Genomic DNA, 20,068 nt, shown 5'->3' with positions numbered 1-20,068 from the left:
CCAACAGTGGGCTCACAGTCTAAAAGGGGGAGACAGAGAACAAAACCAAACATACTAACAAAATAAAATAAAAAGAATAGATATGTACAAATAAAATAAATAAATAAATAGAGTAATAAATATGTACAAACATATATACATATATACAGGTGCTGTGGGGAAGGGAAGGAGGTAAGACGGGGGGATGGAGAGGGGGACAAGGGGGAGAGGAAGGAAGGGGCTCAGTGTGGGAAGGCCTCCTGGAGGAGGTGAGCTCTCAGCAGGGCCTTGAAGGGAGGAAGAGAGCTAGCTTGGCGGATGGGTAGAGGGAGGGCATTCCAGGCCCGGGGGATGACGTGGGCCGGGGGTCGATGGCGGGACAGGCGAGAGCGAGGTACGGTGAGGAGATCAGCGGTGGAGGAGCGGAGGGTACGGACTGGGCTGTAGAAGGAGAGAAGGGAGGTGAGGTAGGAGGGGGCGAGGGGATGGACAGCCTTGAAGCCCAGGGTCCTGCATATTTGGTCCTGATCCACTGCCTCTCAAATGGCTAGCCTGAGTAGGCCAGGTAGATTTCCCTCATTCCTATCAATTAATCAGTTGCATTTACTGAGAGCTTACTCCCAAGTCAGTATACAACCAGACCCAAATAACCCCGGTTTGTTTCCCTGGAACTGTGGGGAATTCGAGACCCCCTTCCAAGCATGGCCTAGTGGCAACAGCACGGGTTTGGGAGTCAGAGGACACGGGTTCTAATCCCAGCCCCGCCACTCGCTTGCTGTGTGACCCTGGGCAAGTCACTTCACTTCTCTGTGCCTGTTACCTCATCTGTAAAATGGGGATTAAGACTGTGAGCCCCCACGTGGGACCTCCTGATCATCTTGTATCTCCCCCAGCGCTTAGAACAGTGCTTGGCATATAGTAAGCGCTTAACAAATACCACAATAATTATTATTATTAAGAACTGCTTATTCTATCTTAACACTGCCATCTTGTTATCCTTATTCTTCAAATCTGCCTAATCCTACTTAGATTGTGAAGGTTGTGGGGGACAAAAATTCTGGATTGGGGGACTTTCTCAGTTGGAAGGTCCCTTCCTCAGGTCAGCTGAGGAGATTTTTCCCTGTAACTGGAAGAGTGGACAGTTGAATCAATCAATGGTATTTATGGTGGTATGTTCTCTGTCTCCCCCTTCTAGACTGTGAGCCCACTGTTGGATAGGGACTGTCTCTATATGTTGTCAGCTTGTACTTCCCAAGCGCTTAGTACAGTGCTCTGCACACAGTAAGCGCTCAATAAATACGACTGATTGATTGATTGATTAAAAGCCCGCTGAAAGGTGGACAAAAAAGATTTCCATTTACTTGTGTTATATTTTTGCCTCTTTCATCACGTACTAAGAAAAGCAGACAAAACTCACCTGCTTTGGGTGTAGGGCCCTGTGTTTTTCTTGAAGAGGACGGGTGAATGAATCATCAATAGCACGAGTCAAGAGCGATATACAAATGAGCTGATGGTGCCAGAGGATAGCTTCATTACAATTCAAGGCCTAAATTCGACTCTAAAATCTGACACCCCTCGCCACAGTGAGGACGAAGCAATCAGAAGGAGGAGAATGCCAGCAGAGCCGTGTCAGTGCCATCAGTAGGGAAGGTATCGGAAGAAAAAGTGGCAGTGTGGAGTAGTGGAAAGAACGTAGGCCTGGGAGTCTTAGGACCTGGGTTCAAATCCTGATTCTGCCACGTGTCTGCTGTGTGACCTTGCGGAAATCCCTTCTCGGTGTCCCAGTTAATAAACACCATTTTAAAAACAACAGTTTAGGTGTTTCGCGAGGTGGCCAGGCTCAGTTGGAATCCTCAAAATAGCTGGCTAGCCTGGGAACTGTTGAACACCGCCCTGGCTAACAAGGAGGCTACCCTGGCAACTGTTTGCTGGACTGTGGCCCAGCATCAGCACTGAGCTGTGGTCACTCTGGCTATAAATCAGCTTTGTATGCAAAAATCTTATGGGCATTTTGCCATGATCTGCAGACCAAATGAGAAAAGTAATGGGAAAGTGCTTCAGGAAACAAAGCGTTCTCCAAAATCAAGCTATTATTCGGGCATTATGGTATTATCCCTTCTAGACTTTAAGCTCCTTATAGGCAGGGAACGCACCTACCAATTCAGTTCCACTGTGCTCTCCCAAGCACTTAAAACAGTGCTCTGCACACAGTAAGCGTTCCATAAACACCATTCATTGACTAATTATTTCCTATTTGATTCGCGGTCCTCTCCCTCCTTTAGGCTGACAACATATCTTTCTGGCTTCCACTTGAACAAAAGGCAACCTTTCAAAAGCAATAATTAATGCCTCCGCCAATTTTACAAAGTTTTGAAGACGGGACATTATTTTGACAAGACGAGAATTATTTCCATTTCCCCAAGTTTTGAAAACAGAAGAGACCCAGGTCTTGATCAAAAGGGTATAAAGAAAATGCTGGGAGAGGCAGGACTAGAAGTACAGTGGGCTAAGTATGGATTTGAGAGCGTGACAACTTTAAGTCGTGTGTGCTCTATTTATGGAATAAAGAATTCTTCCCAAAGTGAACACAAGATTCTGAATAGGGCTGGAGTATCAGGTTTCTTGTTTTTGAAGTTGAGTGCAATTCCCTTTAAAGGCGCTTCCCCTGATGATTACTCATCCACATGGGCTGTGAAGATTCATTAAAAAGATGCATGAGGTAAGCCCTCACACTCTCACTTCATGGGCGATTTACTTGACCTTTTTTCATTTAGTCGGGGCTTACAGGCTTGTAAGAAAATGGAAGGGCTCGGACAGAGCCGGCAAGGTAAGGAGAGCTAAAGGATTTTATTGAGTTTTCATCGTCGAGGAAGAAAAAGTATGTGATAATCTTAGAAAGTCTTTCATCGCCCTTTAATTTCATTAAAGAAATATTTGCATCTTGGCCAACAAGGCCTGGCTTTTCTAAATGGGGAAAAAAACGGCAGTTTAAGGTAACGTGGGAAACATCCGTACAGACGTATGGCTTTGTACCAGACGTATGCTGGTTCAATCTCTCATCCTATCCCGACTGGATTACTGCATCAGCCTCCTCTCTGATCTCCCATCCTCCTGTCTCTCCCCACTTCAGTCTATACTTCACGCTGCCGCCCGGATCATCTTTGTGCAGAAACGCTCGGGGCATGTTACTTCCCTCCTCAAAAATCTCCAGTGGCTACCAGTCAACCTACGCATCAAGCAAAAACTCCTCACTCTCGGCTTCAAAGCTCTCCATCACCTCACCCCCCTCCTACCTCACCTCCCCTTCTCTCCTTCTCCAGCCCAGCCCATCCCCTCCGTTTTACCTCCTTCCCTACAGCACCTGTATATATGTTTGTACAGATTTATTACTCTATTTATTTTACTTGTACATACCTACTATTCTATTTATTTTGTTAACGATGTGCATTTAGCTTTATTTCTATTTATTCTGACGACTCGACACCTGTCCACATGTTTTGCCGTCTGTCTCCCCCTCCTAGACTGTGAGCCACTGTTGGGTAGGGACCGTCTCTATATGTTGCCGACTTATACTTCCCAAGCGCTCAGTCCAGTGCTCTGCACACAGTAAGCGCTCAATAAATAAGATTGAATGAATGAATGGCTTTGTCACCATCTGGTCGCCTGCCTCCTCTGAGTCTTGTTATCGACTGTGAGGCAATTCCCAGGTGGTATGGAAGGTAAAGGGGTGAAATAGAAAAATCCGGCGACTCTGACCCAGAATGAAACACAGATCTAACTGGGTCTAAAAGGCAAGTTGGTAATACCACTTTAAAATGAACTGGTGCTTCAACAACCTGCCTTGCATCGTTGCCCTTCCCAGTACTTGGCATGCTCCTAGCAGTACTTGGTGATCTTGAGTAACACCCTGTTCTGACAGATGGAATTTTCCTCATCCACATGCTCTTTGTTCTATTATTTATGCAGGTTTCTGTGAGCACCCCCCACCTCCAAAAAAAAATAAAAATCCAAAAACCAGAAGACAATGACACTGGATATCCTGGACAAAATCCTAGGGAATTTTTTTACAACTCAGGGGGGAGGTGTTATTACTAGATTACTCAGAAGCTGGCACAGATGCAAATTTAAGCATTTAACTCCTTATTTCTAACAGACATTTTTCAGGTTTTTTTTTTCAGGATTCTCTCCATTTCATAATAATAATGATAATAATAATAATAATGTTGGTATTTGTTACGTGCTTACTGTGTGCTGAGCACTATCCATTTTCTACCCCCAATTCCACCGCAAGATCTCAGAAAACTTTTGCCCTGGAAAAAGGCAAAAGGGATTTTTCCAAGTAACAAAAGGCTAAGGACATCACCTCTAGCCTCTGGTGGTTAGAAGTTAATAATAATGATGGCATTTATTAAGCGCTATGTGCAAAGCACTGTTCAAAGTTAATAGGCAGAGGTATCCCCCTCTAGACTAGGAGCTCATTATGGGCAGGGAGAATGCCTACCAACTCGGTTATATTGGACTCTCCCAGGTGCTTAGTACAGTTCTCTGCACATAGTAAGCCCTCAATAAATACCACTGACTAACCAAAAAATTCTAAGATCTGTGTACCTCTCTTTCTCCCAGATACACAGACTTCCCTGCTTTCCTGTTGGCTGCAACAGCAGAATGTCAAGCTACATGTTGTTTATACTGTTGCAACCCAAGCATAAACAATGTGAAGCGCGACATTCTTCTTGCTCTATCTACAGAACTGATGCTCCAGCTTGGTATCTCTTCTATGTACTTCCACAGATAGAGGAAAAGAGCCAGGAGAGGGGACTTTTACCACATTTTCAAGATTATCCCCAGCCCCCCACCGGGGCTCACAATCAAATACCATTTGTGATGCTCGTTTTACAAGTGAGGAAACTGAGGCACAAGGAGGTTAAACGACTTGCCCCAAGTCACACAGCAAGTGGCAGGGCTGGGACTAGAACCCTGATCTCCTGACTCTAAGTTCTATGATCTCTCCTCCGGGCAACGAAGAGCTGCTCAATATCATTTTTACCATATAAGTGTACCAGTACATGTTACATTAAAAATGCTACTTGTCTTCCCTTAGAGATGGGGTCAAGAAGTGAAGTGCCTTGGGGGAAGGCAAAAAGGCAAACACAAACAAAAAAAACAGACCTTATTTTGGCTCATTTTCCAGAACTTTCTTTCCTTGGTTGTTTCCCTCTTTCCCAGTATGGTTTATGAAGGGAAGATTTAAAGTGGTTTCTCTTTCGTACGTTGCTTGCTATGTTAAGCCAAGTCTTTGCTGGAAAGACGAAACTAATCTCCCAAATCTCTGCATCTCCTGGACCTGGGCAGGACGCCTTAGGTAGTAATGCAATTAGTACTTATTGAGCCCTTGTTTGGGGCAGTGCTTGGGAAGTACAAAAGAAAGATGTTGACAAATTCCCTGCCTACAAGAAACATACGCTCTTTGTCCCACATGGGGCTCACAATCTTAATCCCTAGTTTACAGATGAGGTAACTGAGGCACAAAGTTGTGACTGATCAAGGTCACACAGCAGACAAGTAGCAGAGCCGGGATTAGAACCCATGTTCTTTGACTCCCAAACCCGTGCTCTTGCCACTAGGCCATGCTGCTTCTCTACAAAAGTAGTAAAAATGCCTAACTGAAGGTATAAATGAATAAACATGAAACACAAAAGTGCTGAGGTTCGGGAAAGAGAAGACCAAAAAGGCTAGAGTTGACTGGTGGGTTTACAGCTTAGAGTGCTGGGAAATTAATTAAGGAAGCCACGTTGGAAGAGGTGGGATTTTAAGAGGGCTTTGAATTTCGGGGCAGGCAGTGGTCTGCTGGATTTGGACAGGAAGGGGGTGCTGAGTTGGAGGAATAATGTGAAGGAGACAGAAGTTGGAGAGTCGAGAGCGAGACGGTTGGTGTGGGAGGAACAAATAGAGAGTTGGGGCATAGCGGGCACTTGGAGACATGGAAAGGACGGTTATAGACAAGGAAGTTTTCCCCTCTGAACTTCAGGTGCCTAAAGGCACAAGGACTGGGGGGAAGTCACCCCTATAGCCTGTAATTTCTGTGTGGGTCCTTTTTTTAAAAAAAAAAAAAAAGTTATTTGTTAAGCACTTACTATGTGTCCAGCACTGTTCTAAGAGCTGGACATATACAAGGCCATCAAGCCAGATCCAGTCCCTGTCCCTTATGGGGTTCACAGTCTAGGTAGGAGGGAGGACAGGTAGTGAATCCCCATTCTGCAGTTAAGGAAATGGAGGCGCAGAAGTTATGTGACTTGCCCAAGGTCACACAACAGGCATGGACAGACCCGGGATTAGAACCCAGGTCCTCTGGCTCCCAAGCCACTCTGCCAACTGCTGTTCTTTGGGTTGGAAGGGCACTACTGATGGCGAGATTTTTATTAACATAAGAGTACTCGTAAGATGACTGTACAAACAATCCGTTCCATATCATGCACAAATATTATTCTTAACTGTCCTTGTCTGCTTCCTACTTCCTGGGTACCTATTTCTGAGAGCAATCAAAATCCTGATTAAGTTATTTTTTTTACTTCCCCAGAGACCAATCTAGAATTGGAGGCAATTTCCTTTCCATCTTATAGTCTCCTTCACTGGTGAGTGTCCATGATGAAATGAACTACAGTGCTACGAATCATGAAACTGGTAACACAAGAGTCGTCTGCACACACAAACAAAAAAAAAGAAAATCACAAACCATGAGGAACCGACATATGCAACCAATCAATCAATCGCATTTATTGAGCGCTTACTGTGTGCAGAGCACTGTACTAAGCGCTTGGGAAGTACAAGTTGGCAACATATAGAGACAGTCCCTACCCAACAGTGGGCTCACAGTCTAGAAGGGGGAGATGGAGAACAAAACCAAACATATTAACAAAATAAAATAAATAGAATCGATATGTACACGTAAAATAGAGTAAGAAATATGTACAGAACCAAATGTACAGAACAAAACCAGAACTCTAGACTGAATTCACACATTTTCCACTATAAGGGTGCTGACTTTCTTGATTGTAGGTGTCCACTGATACTTAATTACAAGAGAAATAGAAGTGCTGTTCAGCAAAAATCAACTCCCTGGAATTTTATTAAACAGAAATAGAAAATTACGGCATTGCCATCTTGGCCGCCTGATCCTTTCTGAGGAATGCTAACGGCAAGAGCAGGGAAAAGTTAGGTTTCTTCCTGCAGCCCTTTTCTCCCAAGAAACTACATTTTCCCAAGATCTGGAATTCTTTGGGAGATTGGAGCCTTCAAGGAAGATGATGAGTCTGACCAATCAGCAAGACAGGGAACTTTGTTTCTCTCTTCTCGGTTCGCCCTACCACCTTACAGCTTCTTCCGCATGGGAATTCATGAGTAATATGTTCAAGCTCGAGTCAGCTTGGGTGTTTATAGAACTTTTTGTGCTTATGGAAGTTTACTTCTGTGTTTATGGACATGAGTTGATGGAGCTTGTGTGACTAAGGAAATAAGCATTTTGAATCTAACTTGTCTTTATCCTTTTTCGTTCCTTTCTGTGTAAAACTCAGTTCCACTGGCTCAGATTTCTGCGGGCTTTGAGCATGGCTGGGGAAACCATACATTTCTTGCTGATTCTCCACTATTCACTCTAATCGATCAACTTTCTCAAATCACCAATTGAATTAGAACTAATCCTGGGGTGTGGAACCTGAATCCAAGGCACTTTAATAATAAGCTAGTCTTCTAACAAATCCCTCCATCCACCATAAGCAGTTTATTTACAATGAGCAAAATATGTTTGAAGTGTTTCCCCCGGCATTTGAGGGAAGGGGCTGATAAAGACCAGCTGAATCCAAGCCTCCTGGAGAATAATAATGGCATTTATTGAGCACTTACTATATCATCAATGGTATTTACGGATTGCCTACTATGTGTAGAGCACTGTACTAAGCGCTTGGGAAAGTACAACAGAGAAGCAGCACGGCCTAGTGAATAGAGCACAGGCCTGGGACTTGTCTGCTGTGTGACCTTGGGCAAGTTACTTTATTTCTCTGTGCCTCAGTTACCTCATCTGTAAAATGAAGATTAAGACTATAAGCCCCATATGAGGCAGGGACTGAGTCCAACCCAATTTGTTCACATTTACCCCAGAGCTTAGTACAGTGACTGGTACATAGTAAGCACTTTAATACCAAAATTATTATCATCATTATTAACAGAGATAGCAGGCCTGTTCCCTGTCCATAATGTACCAGGTAAATGCTCAATGCTGGGGGATTGTCCAAATAATCAGATTGGACATAGGCCCTGCCCTACTGGGAGCTCACAGTCTTAAACACTGGCCCTAATGTCCTGGCTGTAAGCTCACTGTGGGCAAGGAATGTGTCTGTTAATTGTTTTATTGTACTGTCCTAAGTGCTTAGTACAGTGCTCTGCACTGAGTAAGCACTCAATAAATACGACTGAATGAATGAATGAATGGGTGAACTCTTTTACTAACCTGATTAGTAATCAGTTCTCTCTCTGGCAACAGTGCACGGGAGGGATTTTCAGGTGTATCTTTGCCAAATATCTAATCCTACGCAAGATCAGAATTCAGTCTTTGTCGGGACTTTTGTCTAGTAGTTAGGGGATGTGCCAGGGGAGTCAGGCCCTGCTGAGAGCTCACCTCCTCCAGGAGGCCTTCCCAGACTGAGCCCCTTCCCTCCTCTCCCCCTCGTCCCCCTCTCCATCCCCCCATCTTACCTCCTTCCCTTCCCCACAGCACCTGTATATATGTATATATGGTTGTACATATTTTTTACTCTATTTATTTATTTATTTATTTATTTTACTTGTACATTTCTATCCTATTTATTTTATTTTGTTGGTATGTTTGGTTCTGTTCTCTGTCTCCCCCTTTTAGACTGTGAGCCCACTGTTGGGTAGGGACTGTCTCTATGTGTTGCCAATTTGTACTTCCCAAGCACTTAGTACAGTGCTCTGCACATAGTAAGTGCTCAATAAATACGATTGATTGATTGATTGATTGATTGAGTCAGAAAACCTGGATTCTAATCCCAACTCTGCCACTCTTGTGACCCTGGGCAGGTCACAACTTCTCTGGGTCCTGTTTCCTCAACTGGAAAATGGGGATTCAATACCAATTCTTCCCCCCCTCCTTAAACTAATTATCTTTTATCCACCTCAGCACTTAGCACACTACTCAGCTTATAGTAAGTGGTTAACAAATACCAACACTGAGAAGCAGCGTAGCTCAGTGGAAAGAGCCCGGGCTCTGGAGTCAGAGGTCATGGGTTCAAATCCCAGCTCTGCCAATTGTCAGCTGTGTGACTGGGCAAGTCACTTCACTTCTCTGTGCCTCAGTTACCTCATCTGTAAAATGGGGATTAAGACTGTGAGCCCCATGAGGGACAACCTGGTGACCTTGTAACCTCCCCAGCAATTAGAACAGTGCTTTGCACATAGTAAGCTCTTAATAAATGCCACTATAAAAAAAAAGCATCATGGCCCAGTGTTCACACAGGCCTGGGCGTCACAGAATCTAAGTTCTAATCAGTTCTAATCCCGACTCTACCACATGTCTGTTGTGTGACCTTGGGCATATATATGTATATATGTTTGTACATATTTATTACTCTACTTATTTATTTATTTTACTTGTACATATCTATTCTATTTATTTTATTTTGTTAATATGTTTTGTTTTGTTCTCTGTCTCCCCCTTCTAGACTGTGAGCCCGCTGTTGGGTAGGGACCGTCTCTATATGTTGCCAACTTGTACTTCCCAAGTGCTTAGTACAGTGCTTTGCACACAGTAAGCGCTCAATAAATATGATTGATTGATTGACTGATTGAGTAGACACAAAGTAATCAAGGTGGATACAGTCCATGTCCCAGATGGGACTCACAGATTTGATCCCTATTTGACAGATGAGGGAACTGAGGCCCAGAAGTGAAGTGACTTTCCCATGGTCACACAGCAGACAAGTGGCAGACCAGGGATAATAATGATAATGACGATGATGATAATAATAATAATAATAATAATGGCATTTGTTAAGCGCTTACTATGTGCAAAGCACTGTTCTAAGTGCTGGGGGGGTGACGGTAATAATAATAATAATGATGGCATTTGTTAAGTGCTTACTATGTGCAAAGCACTGTTCTAAGCGCTGGGGAGGGATGCAAGGTAATCAGGTTGTCCCACGTGGGGCTCACAGTCTTCATCCCCATTTTACAGATGAGGTAACTGAGGCACAGAGAAGTTAAGTGACTCGCCCAAAGTCACACAGCTGACAAGTGATGGAGCTGGGATTAGAACCCATGACCTCTGACTCCAAAGCCCTTGCTCTTTCCACTGAGCCACGCTGCTTTTCTGGTCTGGTCTGCTTCTCTGGTCTGGGATCAGAACCCAGGTCCTTCTGTCTCACAGGCCCATGCTCTAACCACTAGCCCACGCTGCTTCTGGAGAAGTCAAGAATGAGGGACAGAAGTGAAATGAGGAAACGCTCACTGGGGCAAAGCTAATTTCAGCCGGAGCAACCCCCCTAAACCTCCCAGAAACTCCGGCTCCAGTCAGTCGGCGAGCGAGGCAGCCAACTCGGGAAGCGCTGTCAGAGAATCGGCCGCTGTTGAGAATGTGAAGGCTCGGAGCCGCCCCCTTGAACACATCAAAACCGGCTCCTAGGTCATTCATTCGTTCAATCGTATTTATTGAGCGCTTACTGTGTGCAGAGCACTGTACTAAGCGCTTGGGAAGTCCAAGTTGGCAACATATAGAGATGGTCCCTACCCAACAGCGGGCTCACAGTCTTGAAGGGGGAGACAGACAACAAAACAAAACATATTAAAATAAGTATGTACAAGTAAAATAGAGTAATAAATATGCACAAACATATATACAGGTGCTGTGGGGAGGGGAAGGAGGTAAGGTGGAGGGGATGGGGAGGGGGAGAAGGGGGAGAGGAAGGAGGGAGCTCAGTCTGGGAAGGCCTCCTGGAGGAGGTGAGCTCTCAGTAGGGCTTTGAAGGGAGGAAGAGAGCTAGCTTGGCGGCCAGAGCAACAGGAGTCGCTCACCATGAGAAATGCTATAGACTCTAAGTTCATTATGGGCAGGAAATGGCACTGTTTACTGTTGTATTGCACTTTCCCCAGCACTTAGTACAGTGCTCTGCACACAGTAGGCGCTCAATAAATACGACTGAATGAATGGACTTCATCAAGAAGTCAAGACGTGGACAGTGGAGCGCAGTGATGTCACACGGAAGGATCCCCTTCACTCTCATCCTGAACGGGAAGTATCTGCCTGTCGTGTGACCTTGGGCAGATCACTTTTCTGGGCCTCAGGTTACTTCATCTATAAAATGGGGATTGAAACCGCGAGCCCCACATGAGACAGAAACTCTATCCAACTTGATTCGCTTGTATCCACCCCAGAGCTTAGTACACTGCCAGGCACATAGAAGGAGCTTAACAAACACAACAATTATTACTATTATTATTTTGAAATGTCACTGGCCTTTGGAAGTTGTGTGCCTGCAGGGAGAGTTGGTTTCTCCCCCCTCCTATCGGCACCCTTCCCTCACGTACGATTTGGACGCGAGATAGGCGAGGTCCACTAAGGACACATCAGGGTTTACAAATCCTGCATTGTTAATAAAATAAAAAGGCTCAACTATACAGAATTTAACGGATCATTATTCTTGGCAGTCTTTTCGAGGACTGAAATCCAACAGGTCTAGTTGCACTGTTGGTTAACATGAAGGTCAATATCAGCCATGGAATTTCACAGGAAGCTCATCTTAAAAATGGTTATTTTGTAACAATATCTTAAATAGTACTGATTTCAAAGGCCACAGGCTATTCTTGTCCATTTTCCTTTCCTAATTCCATTCTATTTTTTAACCCCATATATTTCTACACAAAAAAGCATCATACTAGTTCTTACTCCACGCTTTCGGTCTTTGAAGCTTCATCGTTTCAAAGCAATTCTGGCCAGGTATCTTCTTGGGCAATTTAGTGTTAAGCCCATTTCATCACATAACAGTGGCTGCTGAAAACGCTGAGTTTCCCATTTTGGTTTTGTGGGATTATTCTTTCTGCTACTTATATTCACTCACTAAATTGCCCATTAAACGTTAAGTCTGGAGGCACTCATGTTACCACCCCTAGGTCTTCAAAAAAAAAAAGGAAGATCGAGTGCAAGATAAGACCACGGAAAAATATCTACGATAAGAAGAATGGGTTTAAATATTTGGCTTTTGAACTTTTGTCCCTAGCTCAGACTGCCAGGCCTTCACTTTTAAAAAGAAAGTTCAATGTCTTTCCAGAGATTAGAGCAGAGCAAGCAAATCAATCATTTTATCTCCTAAGACTGTTTCTATACTTCACATAAACCTTAAGCTTTCTTGCATCCTAATTAAGCATCCCTGAAGATGCCTTGTGCATAGTCATGAGCAACAACTTAAAGTTACTCATTCAGGTGTTCTTGGATTACGTAAGAATGCATACATAAATACCTCAAGAATCCAAGAGAAAGGGGTCAGGTACCTCATTTCTAGCTTTTCAGTTTTTTTTTTTAATGGTATTGGTTCAGCACTTACTATGTGTGAGGCACTGTTCTAAGCGCCAGAGTAGATACACATTAATCAGACTAGACACAGTCCCTGTCCCTCATGGGGCTCACAGTCTTAACCCCCCTTTTCCAGATGAGATAATCAAAGCACAGAGACGTGAAGTGATGTGCCCAAGGTCAAAGAGCAGATGAGTGGAGGAGCCAGGTTCCCCAGTTGATCCTTTCTCCTCCTCTTTTTTGATTGTATCTACTGAAAATCCACCCCAAAATTAAGGTGCTTGATAATAGTCAGCTTTCAGTTCTTCATAAGACAACTTTTCCCAGGCACACAGTCTACTGAGCCACGGCTCTCTCTGAATGTTAAAATAGGTAAAGTTTAAGAAACGTTTCTTGTAACCACAGCTTTTCATTCATTCATTCAATCGTATTTATTGAGCGCTTACTGTATGCAGAGCTTGGGAAGTCCAAGTTGGCAACATATAGAGATGGTCCCTACCCAACAGTGGGCTCACAGTCTAGAAGGGGGAGACGGAGAACAAAACCAAACATATTAACAAAATAAAATAATTAGAATAAATATGTACAAATAAAATAGGGTAATAAATACGTACAAACATATATACAGGTGCTGTGGGGAGGGGAAGGAGGTAAGGCGGGGGGGATGGGGAGAGGAAGGAGGAAGGAGCTTCACCTTCCAAGGTGAAGCTATGCATGGAGCAAATCCAATTACATATATGTAAAACAAACATATGATATGATTCACATGGCTAAGGCAGTTGCGATTAGAATTTCTGGCCACAATTCAGCATGGCGGAAGGACAGCGGCTTTATTCCTTGGAACTGTTTCATCACGCGTTCTCCCTGACCGTCCTGAGCCTGACTGAAGTTCGCTGCACTTAAGGAGTCTGAAAGTCTGGAAACAGTTCCTTTAACTTCAATGCTCTGCAACACCTCGTGAATCTACTGTTGTCTTGGCCTGCTTTTCTTATTTCAATCATTGCTTGGGTGCCTGTCACTAGGCTCCCTTCCCTCCTTTCAGAAGGGTGAGCGCCCTGGGGCTCTGGGACTGTGTCTAATTTCTCCTCTTCTGTGGTCTTTCCAAGCACTTAACACAGGGCTCACCCACGGTAAGGCACTCAATGAGTACTACTGAGTGAAAGGATGATTGTTAACAGCACATATGTAGATGCCTGATAACAGACTTATTTATTATCTTTTGGGAAGGTTGTGTAAACTCAGTTCTTTCCCAGAGTGCAAAGTTAAATAAATTGTTGGCGATGGAATAATTCTGGGGAGAGGCATGCGGAGATGAGGGGCAGTTTGGTCTACTGTGGTGTTGTACTCTGCGCTGCGCACAATAAATGCTGAATAAATACCACTGATTGAAAGGACATCAGAGTTGGGGAACCTAGGTCCAAATCTCAGCACTGCCACTGGCTTGCTTTGTGGCCTTGTTTAAATGGAAACGATACCAGTTCTCTCAGATTGTGAATTCTGTGTAGGACGGAGATTGCGTCCGATCTGACTGTCTTGTATCCACCCTAGAGCTTAGCACGGAGTCAGCTGGGAATAAAAGTCATCATTAAGCTGAATGTAAGAAGGGAGAGGCAGTAGAAACAGGATAAGCATTTCAATTAGAATATTGCAAAAGTCTTGGCAGCCCGGGGGTGGGTTGGGTTATTCTACATGGGCTTTGGATGGGAAAATCTAACAGAGCAGTAGGTTTGTCAGGCCTGAAGTCCTTGCCTCAGATAATGAGAACTTGGGATAATGCAAAAGCAAGTAACCATTTAAAAAAAAAGTAATAACAATCAAGGCTTCTTGCCCAGTACTTTAAATCGATACGATTTAAATCAAGTCTGTCCTCTTTAGTGGGATACTACTGGTAATCGCTTTTGAGTACATCTACAGTAGGTGCTATCATATTGCTCTAAAACCAGGAAGTCCCAGATATGATTCTCAACTTCAGAACGAAAAGATAATTCAACCGACCCTTCACCTATGGGTCTGCCGTTTCTTTCCTGGCCCTCTAAATCCCTTGTTCACCAAGTAAAGCAACGTGGAGAAAGTAGCATGGCCTAGTGGCCAGAGCACCAGCCTGGGAGAAGGACCCGGGTTCCGATCCCGGCTCCGCTACTTGTCTGCTGTGTGATTTCGTGCAAGGCGCTCCACTTCTCTGGGCCTCAGTTCCTTCATCTGGAAAATGGGGATTGAGACTGTCAGCCCCATGAGAAGCAGTGTGGCTCAATGGAAAGAGCAAGGGCTTGGGAATCAGAGGTCGTGGGTTCTAATCCCAGCTCCGCCACTTGTCAGCTGCGTAACTTTGGGCAAGTCACTTAACTTCTCTGGGCCTCAGTTCCTCAGCTATAAAATGGGGATTAAGACTGAGCCTCACGTGAGACAACCTGATCACCTTGTATCTATCTCAGCGCTTAGAAAGTGCCTGGCCCACAGTAAGTGCTTAACGAACACCATCATTATTATTATTATTATTATGTGGGACAGGGACTGTGTCCAACCCGGTTAGCTTGTATCTACCCCAGTGCTTAGTATAGTGCCTTGCACATAGTAGGCACTTAACAAAGATCATTGTTAAAGCAGCTTTTAGTTTGTGAGCCTTCCAAGGGACAGGGACCATGTCTAATTCCCACATGACTTCTCTCATGTGTGTGCTTGGCACACAGTAGGTGTTTAACAAATATTATTGCACTATTATAATACTATTATATTATCATACTACTACTATACCACTACTACACAACTACTATTCATTCAATCGTATTGACTATACTACTACACTATTATAATGCATACTGTTACTAAAGCAGCTATCTTGTCCCCTCTGAACTCTTACTGATTGATCAATTTAAATATGCCTTTATAGACTGACGCAGTCCTCAACTTCTGAGGAGAAGAATTCTGTCCTGTCAACACAACTAAAACAATCAACAGCAAAGCCATTACTCCCCTTTCCAACGTATGTACAGAAGGGAGCATGGGTGGAGTAAATGTTGCCAACTTGTACTATACGTTGCCAACTTGTAGTTCGCAAGTGCTTAGTACAGTGCTCTGCACACAGTAAGCGCGCAATAAAAACGACTGATTTGATTTTGGAGTATGAACTCAGGGAAGATGCGTCCAGCTGTGATGGTGGCAGTACTTTTCTAAGCTTTCTAGTTTTGTTTTTTCTGCTGGCTTTGGTACTTGTCCCATCTCAGCTACCCTGTGGTCCCTTTCCTCCTCCCTGCTTGGCCACTCTCCAAGCCTATCCCAACTCGGACTTCACCTCCTAGCCCAGCTGTGACGGTCAAGACGACGATGGTGGAAGTATTTCTTTGCTCTCTGGTTTGTTTCTTCTATTTGCTTTGGTATCTGTCCGATCTCAGCCATCCTGTGGTTCCCTTCCTCCTCCCTGCTTGGACATTCTCCAAGCCTTCCGGGATCTGTCTTCACTTCCCACCCCACCTGTGACGGTCAAGACGGTGTGATGGTGGCAATAGTTTCCATGCTTTCTAACTGCTTTGCTTCTTGCGTTCACTTTGGTATCTATCCGATCTCAGCCTTCCTCCTCCCTGCTTGGACATTCCCCAAACCTTCTCAACTCTGTCTTCACCTCCTACCCAACTTCCATCTCCCTGAGTCCATCTCAGCCTAGTCTTCCTAACTCCAAGCAAACGCCAAGCAATTCCCCAGTAATTTAGAATGTATTCATTGCTACCATTAAAATCTATTTGAATGAGCGTCATATTTAATCTCAACAGGAGATCGTGTCCTTTTTAACGGATTCTACGGAGCAGGATTTCCTGACGTGTGACTCACAAAAGCCTGATGCATTAGCAATAAATCAGAGGCTGGGACTTGGTTCCTGAAGGGTTAAAACCTTGCACTTAGCCATATTTAATCTCTTTTAGCTCTTCTATCTTTCAGTTTGCCTCACTCTAAAGGGTAAACTCTGTTAAAGAGAAGCTTGCCTTTAACTAAAGAACATAAGTATAAGATCAACAAATACACATTAACGACCATGTCCATAGTTCATGTTTTCTTAGAGCAGGATACTTTCTGCCGTGGATCAGCCAAAATTAACTGACGTCTCATTTCAGAATGCAGAAATACTCTGCTCCTCCTCCCCTCCCCATCGCCCCAACTCCCTCCCTCTGCCCTCCCCGCTCCACAGTACTTGTGTATATATGCACATATTTATTATTCCATTAATTTTATGAGTGATGTGTATTTATCTATAATTCTATTTATTTATATTGATGCTATTGATGCCTGTCTACTTATTTTGTTTTGTTGTCAGTCTCCCCCACTTCTAGACTGTGAGCCCATCGTTGGGTAGGGATTTTCTCTATTTGTTGCCGAATTGTACTTTCCAAGTGCTTAGTACAGTGCTCTGTACACAGTGAGCGCTCAGTAAATAGGATTGAATGAACTGAAATGAATGAATTTACTATGGCAGAACTCAAATTACCAACTTCAGTTAGAGAAGATTATATTCTTACAGTCATTTCCTTTGAAATTCTGTCTGGCCCTCAAAAAAGGAAATGAGTAAAATCCACCCACGTTATTAGATTTAAAATCTGACTAAGGAGGCAACTGGAATGGCTATGCTCAAAAAACAAATATGTCACAAAGCCTAATTACTTGTAAACAAAGTCACCAAGATTTTAAATGAAGAAATGACCAATAATGCCTACTCTGGTCACAGCAGAAACACTATTACACATGCTAAAATTGTCTTCTTTCCTCTAAGACCCCCACATTAGTTCTTCAATGACAAGACTGTCTTTTGGAATGAAATAAAAAGACCCAAGAAAGGCATAGCTGAACATTTAACATTGAACAAGCGCTTAGTACATTTGACACTTGCAATGTCCGAAGTGTCGGGGGAAAAACTGCCGTCAAAGAAGGGGAGACAGAGCAGCGGATACGCTTCAGGGGAAGGTTTTGTTTGTTACTTACTAAAAGTCTTGCAGATGTCAGAAACAGCTTTGAAGACTCGGTCGGAAAAGTTCACTTTCACCTTCACGTACTTCATGTTGGGAAGCTGGAGGCGGAGCAGTTTGTGTTGAGGTGTGAACTGGAGTTTAGCATCAGCTTGTATACCATATTTGTCTAAAGTCCAGTGAGTTTTGAGAAGCCACGTTCTCTTCTTCTCCCACCATAAGGCATGGTCCGACCAATCTTTTTTGACATCTATGGCAAATGGACAGAAAAACATCTTGAAGATTGATCAATTTAAACATTTGCTTTTGCGCCACTTGAATCAATCAAAGGGAGAGAAACAATTCACAAGCTCGTCTACTCTTCTGGATGTGAAGAGAAGATAAAAGCCCTACGTGTAAGCTCTAATTATAATGACCTACACGAACCACCCAAATACTTTCTTTTATATTGAAAGCTTCTAATAGTGAACCCTCAATGAAAAGGATAAAAATCAACACCAAAGACACTTTAACACTAAGCCAGAATGGTACGTATAAACAAGGCAGACCGTGTTCATTTAAAATTGGTTTGGCACACATGATTACAGGCAGGTGACTATGAAATAGTAATATTCATTCATTCAATGTATTTATTGAGCGCTTACTGTGTGCAGAGCACTGTACTAGCGTTTGGAAAGTACAATTCAGCAACATATAGAGACAGTCCCAATAATGTAGACCTTTCTACACATCAAACGCTGTGCTAAGAGCTGGGAGAAATAAAAGGTAAGCAGATTGGACACAATTCCTGCCCCATAAGGGGTTCACAGTCTGTTAGAGGGCTAACAGAAATTTCACCTCCATTTTACAGATGAGGAAACTGAGGCCCAGAAGTGAAGCGACTTGCCCATGGCCATAGAGCAGGAAAATGGTGTAGCCGAAATGAACTCAAGCCACCTGTTTCCCAGTCCTGTGCTCTTTCTTCTGCCATTGAAGGTGGCGGTGAGATGAAAAGCCATTATTAATAATAATAATAATAGCATTTATTAAGCACTTACTATGTGCAAAGCACTGTCCTAAGCACTGGGGAGGTTACAAGGTGATCAGGTTGTCCCACGGGGAGCTCACAGTCTTAATCCCCATTTTACAGATGAGGTAACTGAGGCCCAGAGAAGTGAAGTGACTTGCCCAAAGTCACACAGCTGACAAATGGCAGAGCCGATATTTGAACCCATGACCTCTGACTCCCCCAAGATCTTGGCTTTAATTTAAGTTTGAGTCCATTTTATTGCAGCGTGGGTTTTTTTTAATATGATTTGTTAAGCGCTTACTATGTGCCAGGCACCGTTCTAAGTGCTGGGGTAGATAAAAGGTTGTCAGGTTGGACACAGTCCCTGTCCCACATTCAATCATTTATTGAGCAATCAATCAATCAATTGTATTTATTGAGCACCTACTGTGTGCAGAACACTGTACTAAGCGCTTGGGAAGTACAAGTTGTCAACATATAGAGACAGTCCCTACCCAACAGTGGGCTCACAGTCTAAAAGGGGGAGACAGAGAACAAAACCAAACATACTAACAAAATAAAATAAATAGAATAGATAGGTACAAGTAAAATAAATAAATATATATATAGAGTAATACATATGTACAAACATATATACATATATACAGGTGCTGTGGGGAAGGGAAGGAGGTAAGATGGGGGGATGGAGAGGGGGACGAGGGGGAGAGGAAGGAAGGGGCTCAGTGTGGGAAGGCCTCCTGGAGGAGGTGAGCTCTCAGTAGGGCCTTGAAGGGAGGAAGAGAGCTAGCTTGGCGGATGGGCAGAGGGATTGGGGGCATTCCTGTGTGCACAGCACTGTACTAAGCTCTTAGGATACTGCAATAAACGGACACATTCCCTGCCCACAATGAGCTCACAATCTTAACCCTCATGTTACGGATGAGGTAACTGAGTTCCAAAGAAGTGAAACGACTTGCCCGAGGTCAGACGTCAGATGAGTGGCGGAGCCGGGATTAGAACCCATGACCTTGTGACTGCAGGGGGCCCGTGCTCTGCCCCCCAGGCCACGCTGCTTTCCTTCCCACCTTACTGGGTTCTCTCCCAGTTCGAGAGTCCTGGGTTCTAGGACCAGAGAGCCGACCCTTCAGTTAAGAGAGCTTTTAGACTGTGAGCCCACTGTTGGGTAGGGACTGTCTCTCTATGTTGGCAACTTGTACTTCCCAAGCGCTTAGTACAGTGCTCTGCACACAGTAAGCGCTCAATAAATACGATTGATTGATTGATTGATGGGGGGGCGGGGGGATTGGCAGGTTGGTTTCAATTTCTTAAACCCAAGCCCCCTGCCAGGGAATCTTCACGCAAGAGCCCCTCCAGAAGTCCCTGAAGCAGGAGTCGAGAAACCATGACTCTATTCCAGGATCCAGCCCCGACTCACTGCGTTCCTGGGCTCAATCATTTAACTCTTACCGTTGGAACGCTTTCGTCCCGACCTCAAAAAAGACCCTGCCAGGTTTAAATGATTTTTTGTTTTGCCCTCGACATTTGGTGATGACCATTACTGCCTGTTAGCAGGGA

The 20,068-nt window shown here is 44.0% G+C and overlaps 1 protein-coding gene across 6 annotated transcripts in view; it reads right to left on the bottom strand.

Moving 5' to 3' along the window:
• The window catches only part of FERMT2 (fermitin family member 2), a 93,406-nt gene that overhangs the window by 42,212 nt on the left and 31,126 nt on the right, over positions 1-20,068 (bottom strand). For all 6 annotated transcript variants that reach the window (XM_038756194.1, XM_038756195.1, XM_038756197.1 and 3 more), the window contains one exon: positions 17,522-17,755. In XM_038756194.1, coding sequence (XP_038612122.1) covers positions 17,522-17,755 — 234 coding nt within the window. The remainder of the gene's footprint in view (positions 1-17,521; positions 17,756-20,068) is intronic.

The sequence above is a fragment of the Tachyglossus aculeatus genome, chromosome 14 (genome assembly GCF_015852505.1).
Source record: "Tachyglossus aculeatus isolate mTacAcu1 chromosome 14, mTacAcu1.pri, whole genome shotgun sequence".
Classification (NCBI taxonomy): domain Eukaryota; kingdom Metazoa; phylum Chordata; class Mammalia; order Monotremata; family Tachyglossidae; genus Tachyglossus; species Tachyglossus aculeatus.
Note: the sequence above shows the minus strand (reverse complement) of the source record. Positions and strands in the feature narration are given on the sequence as shown.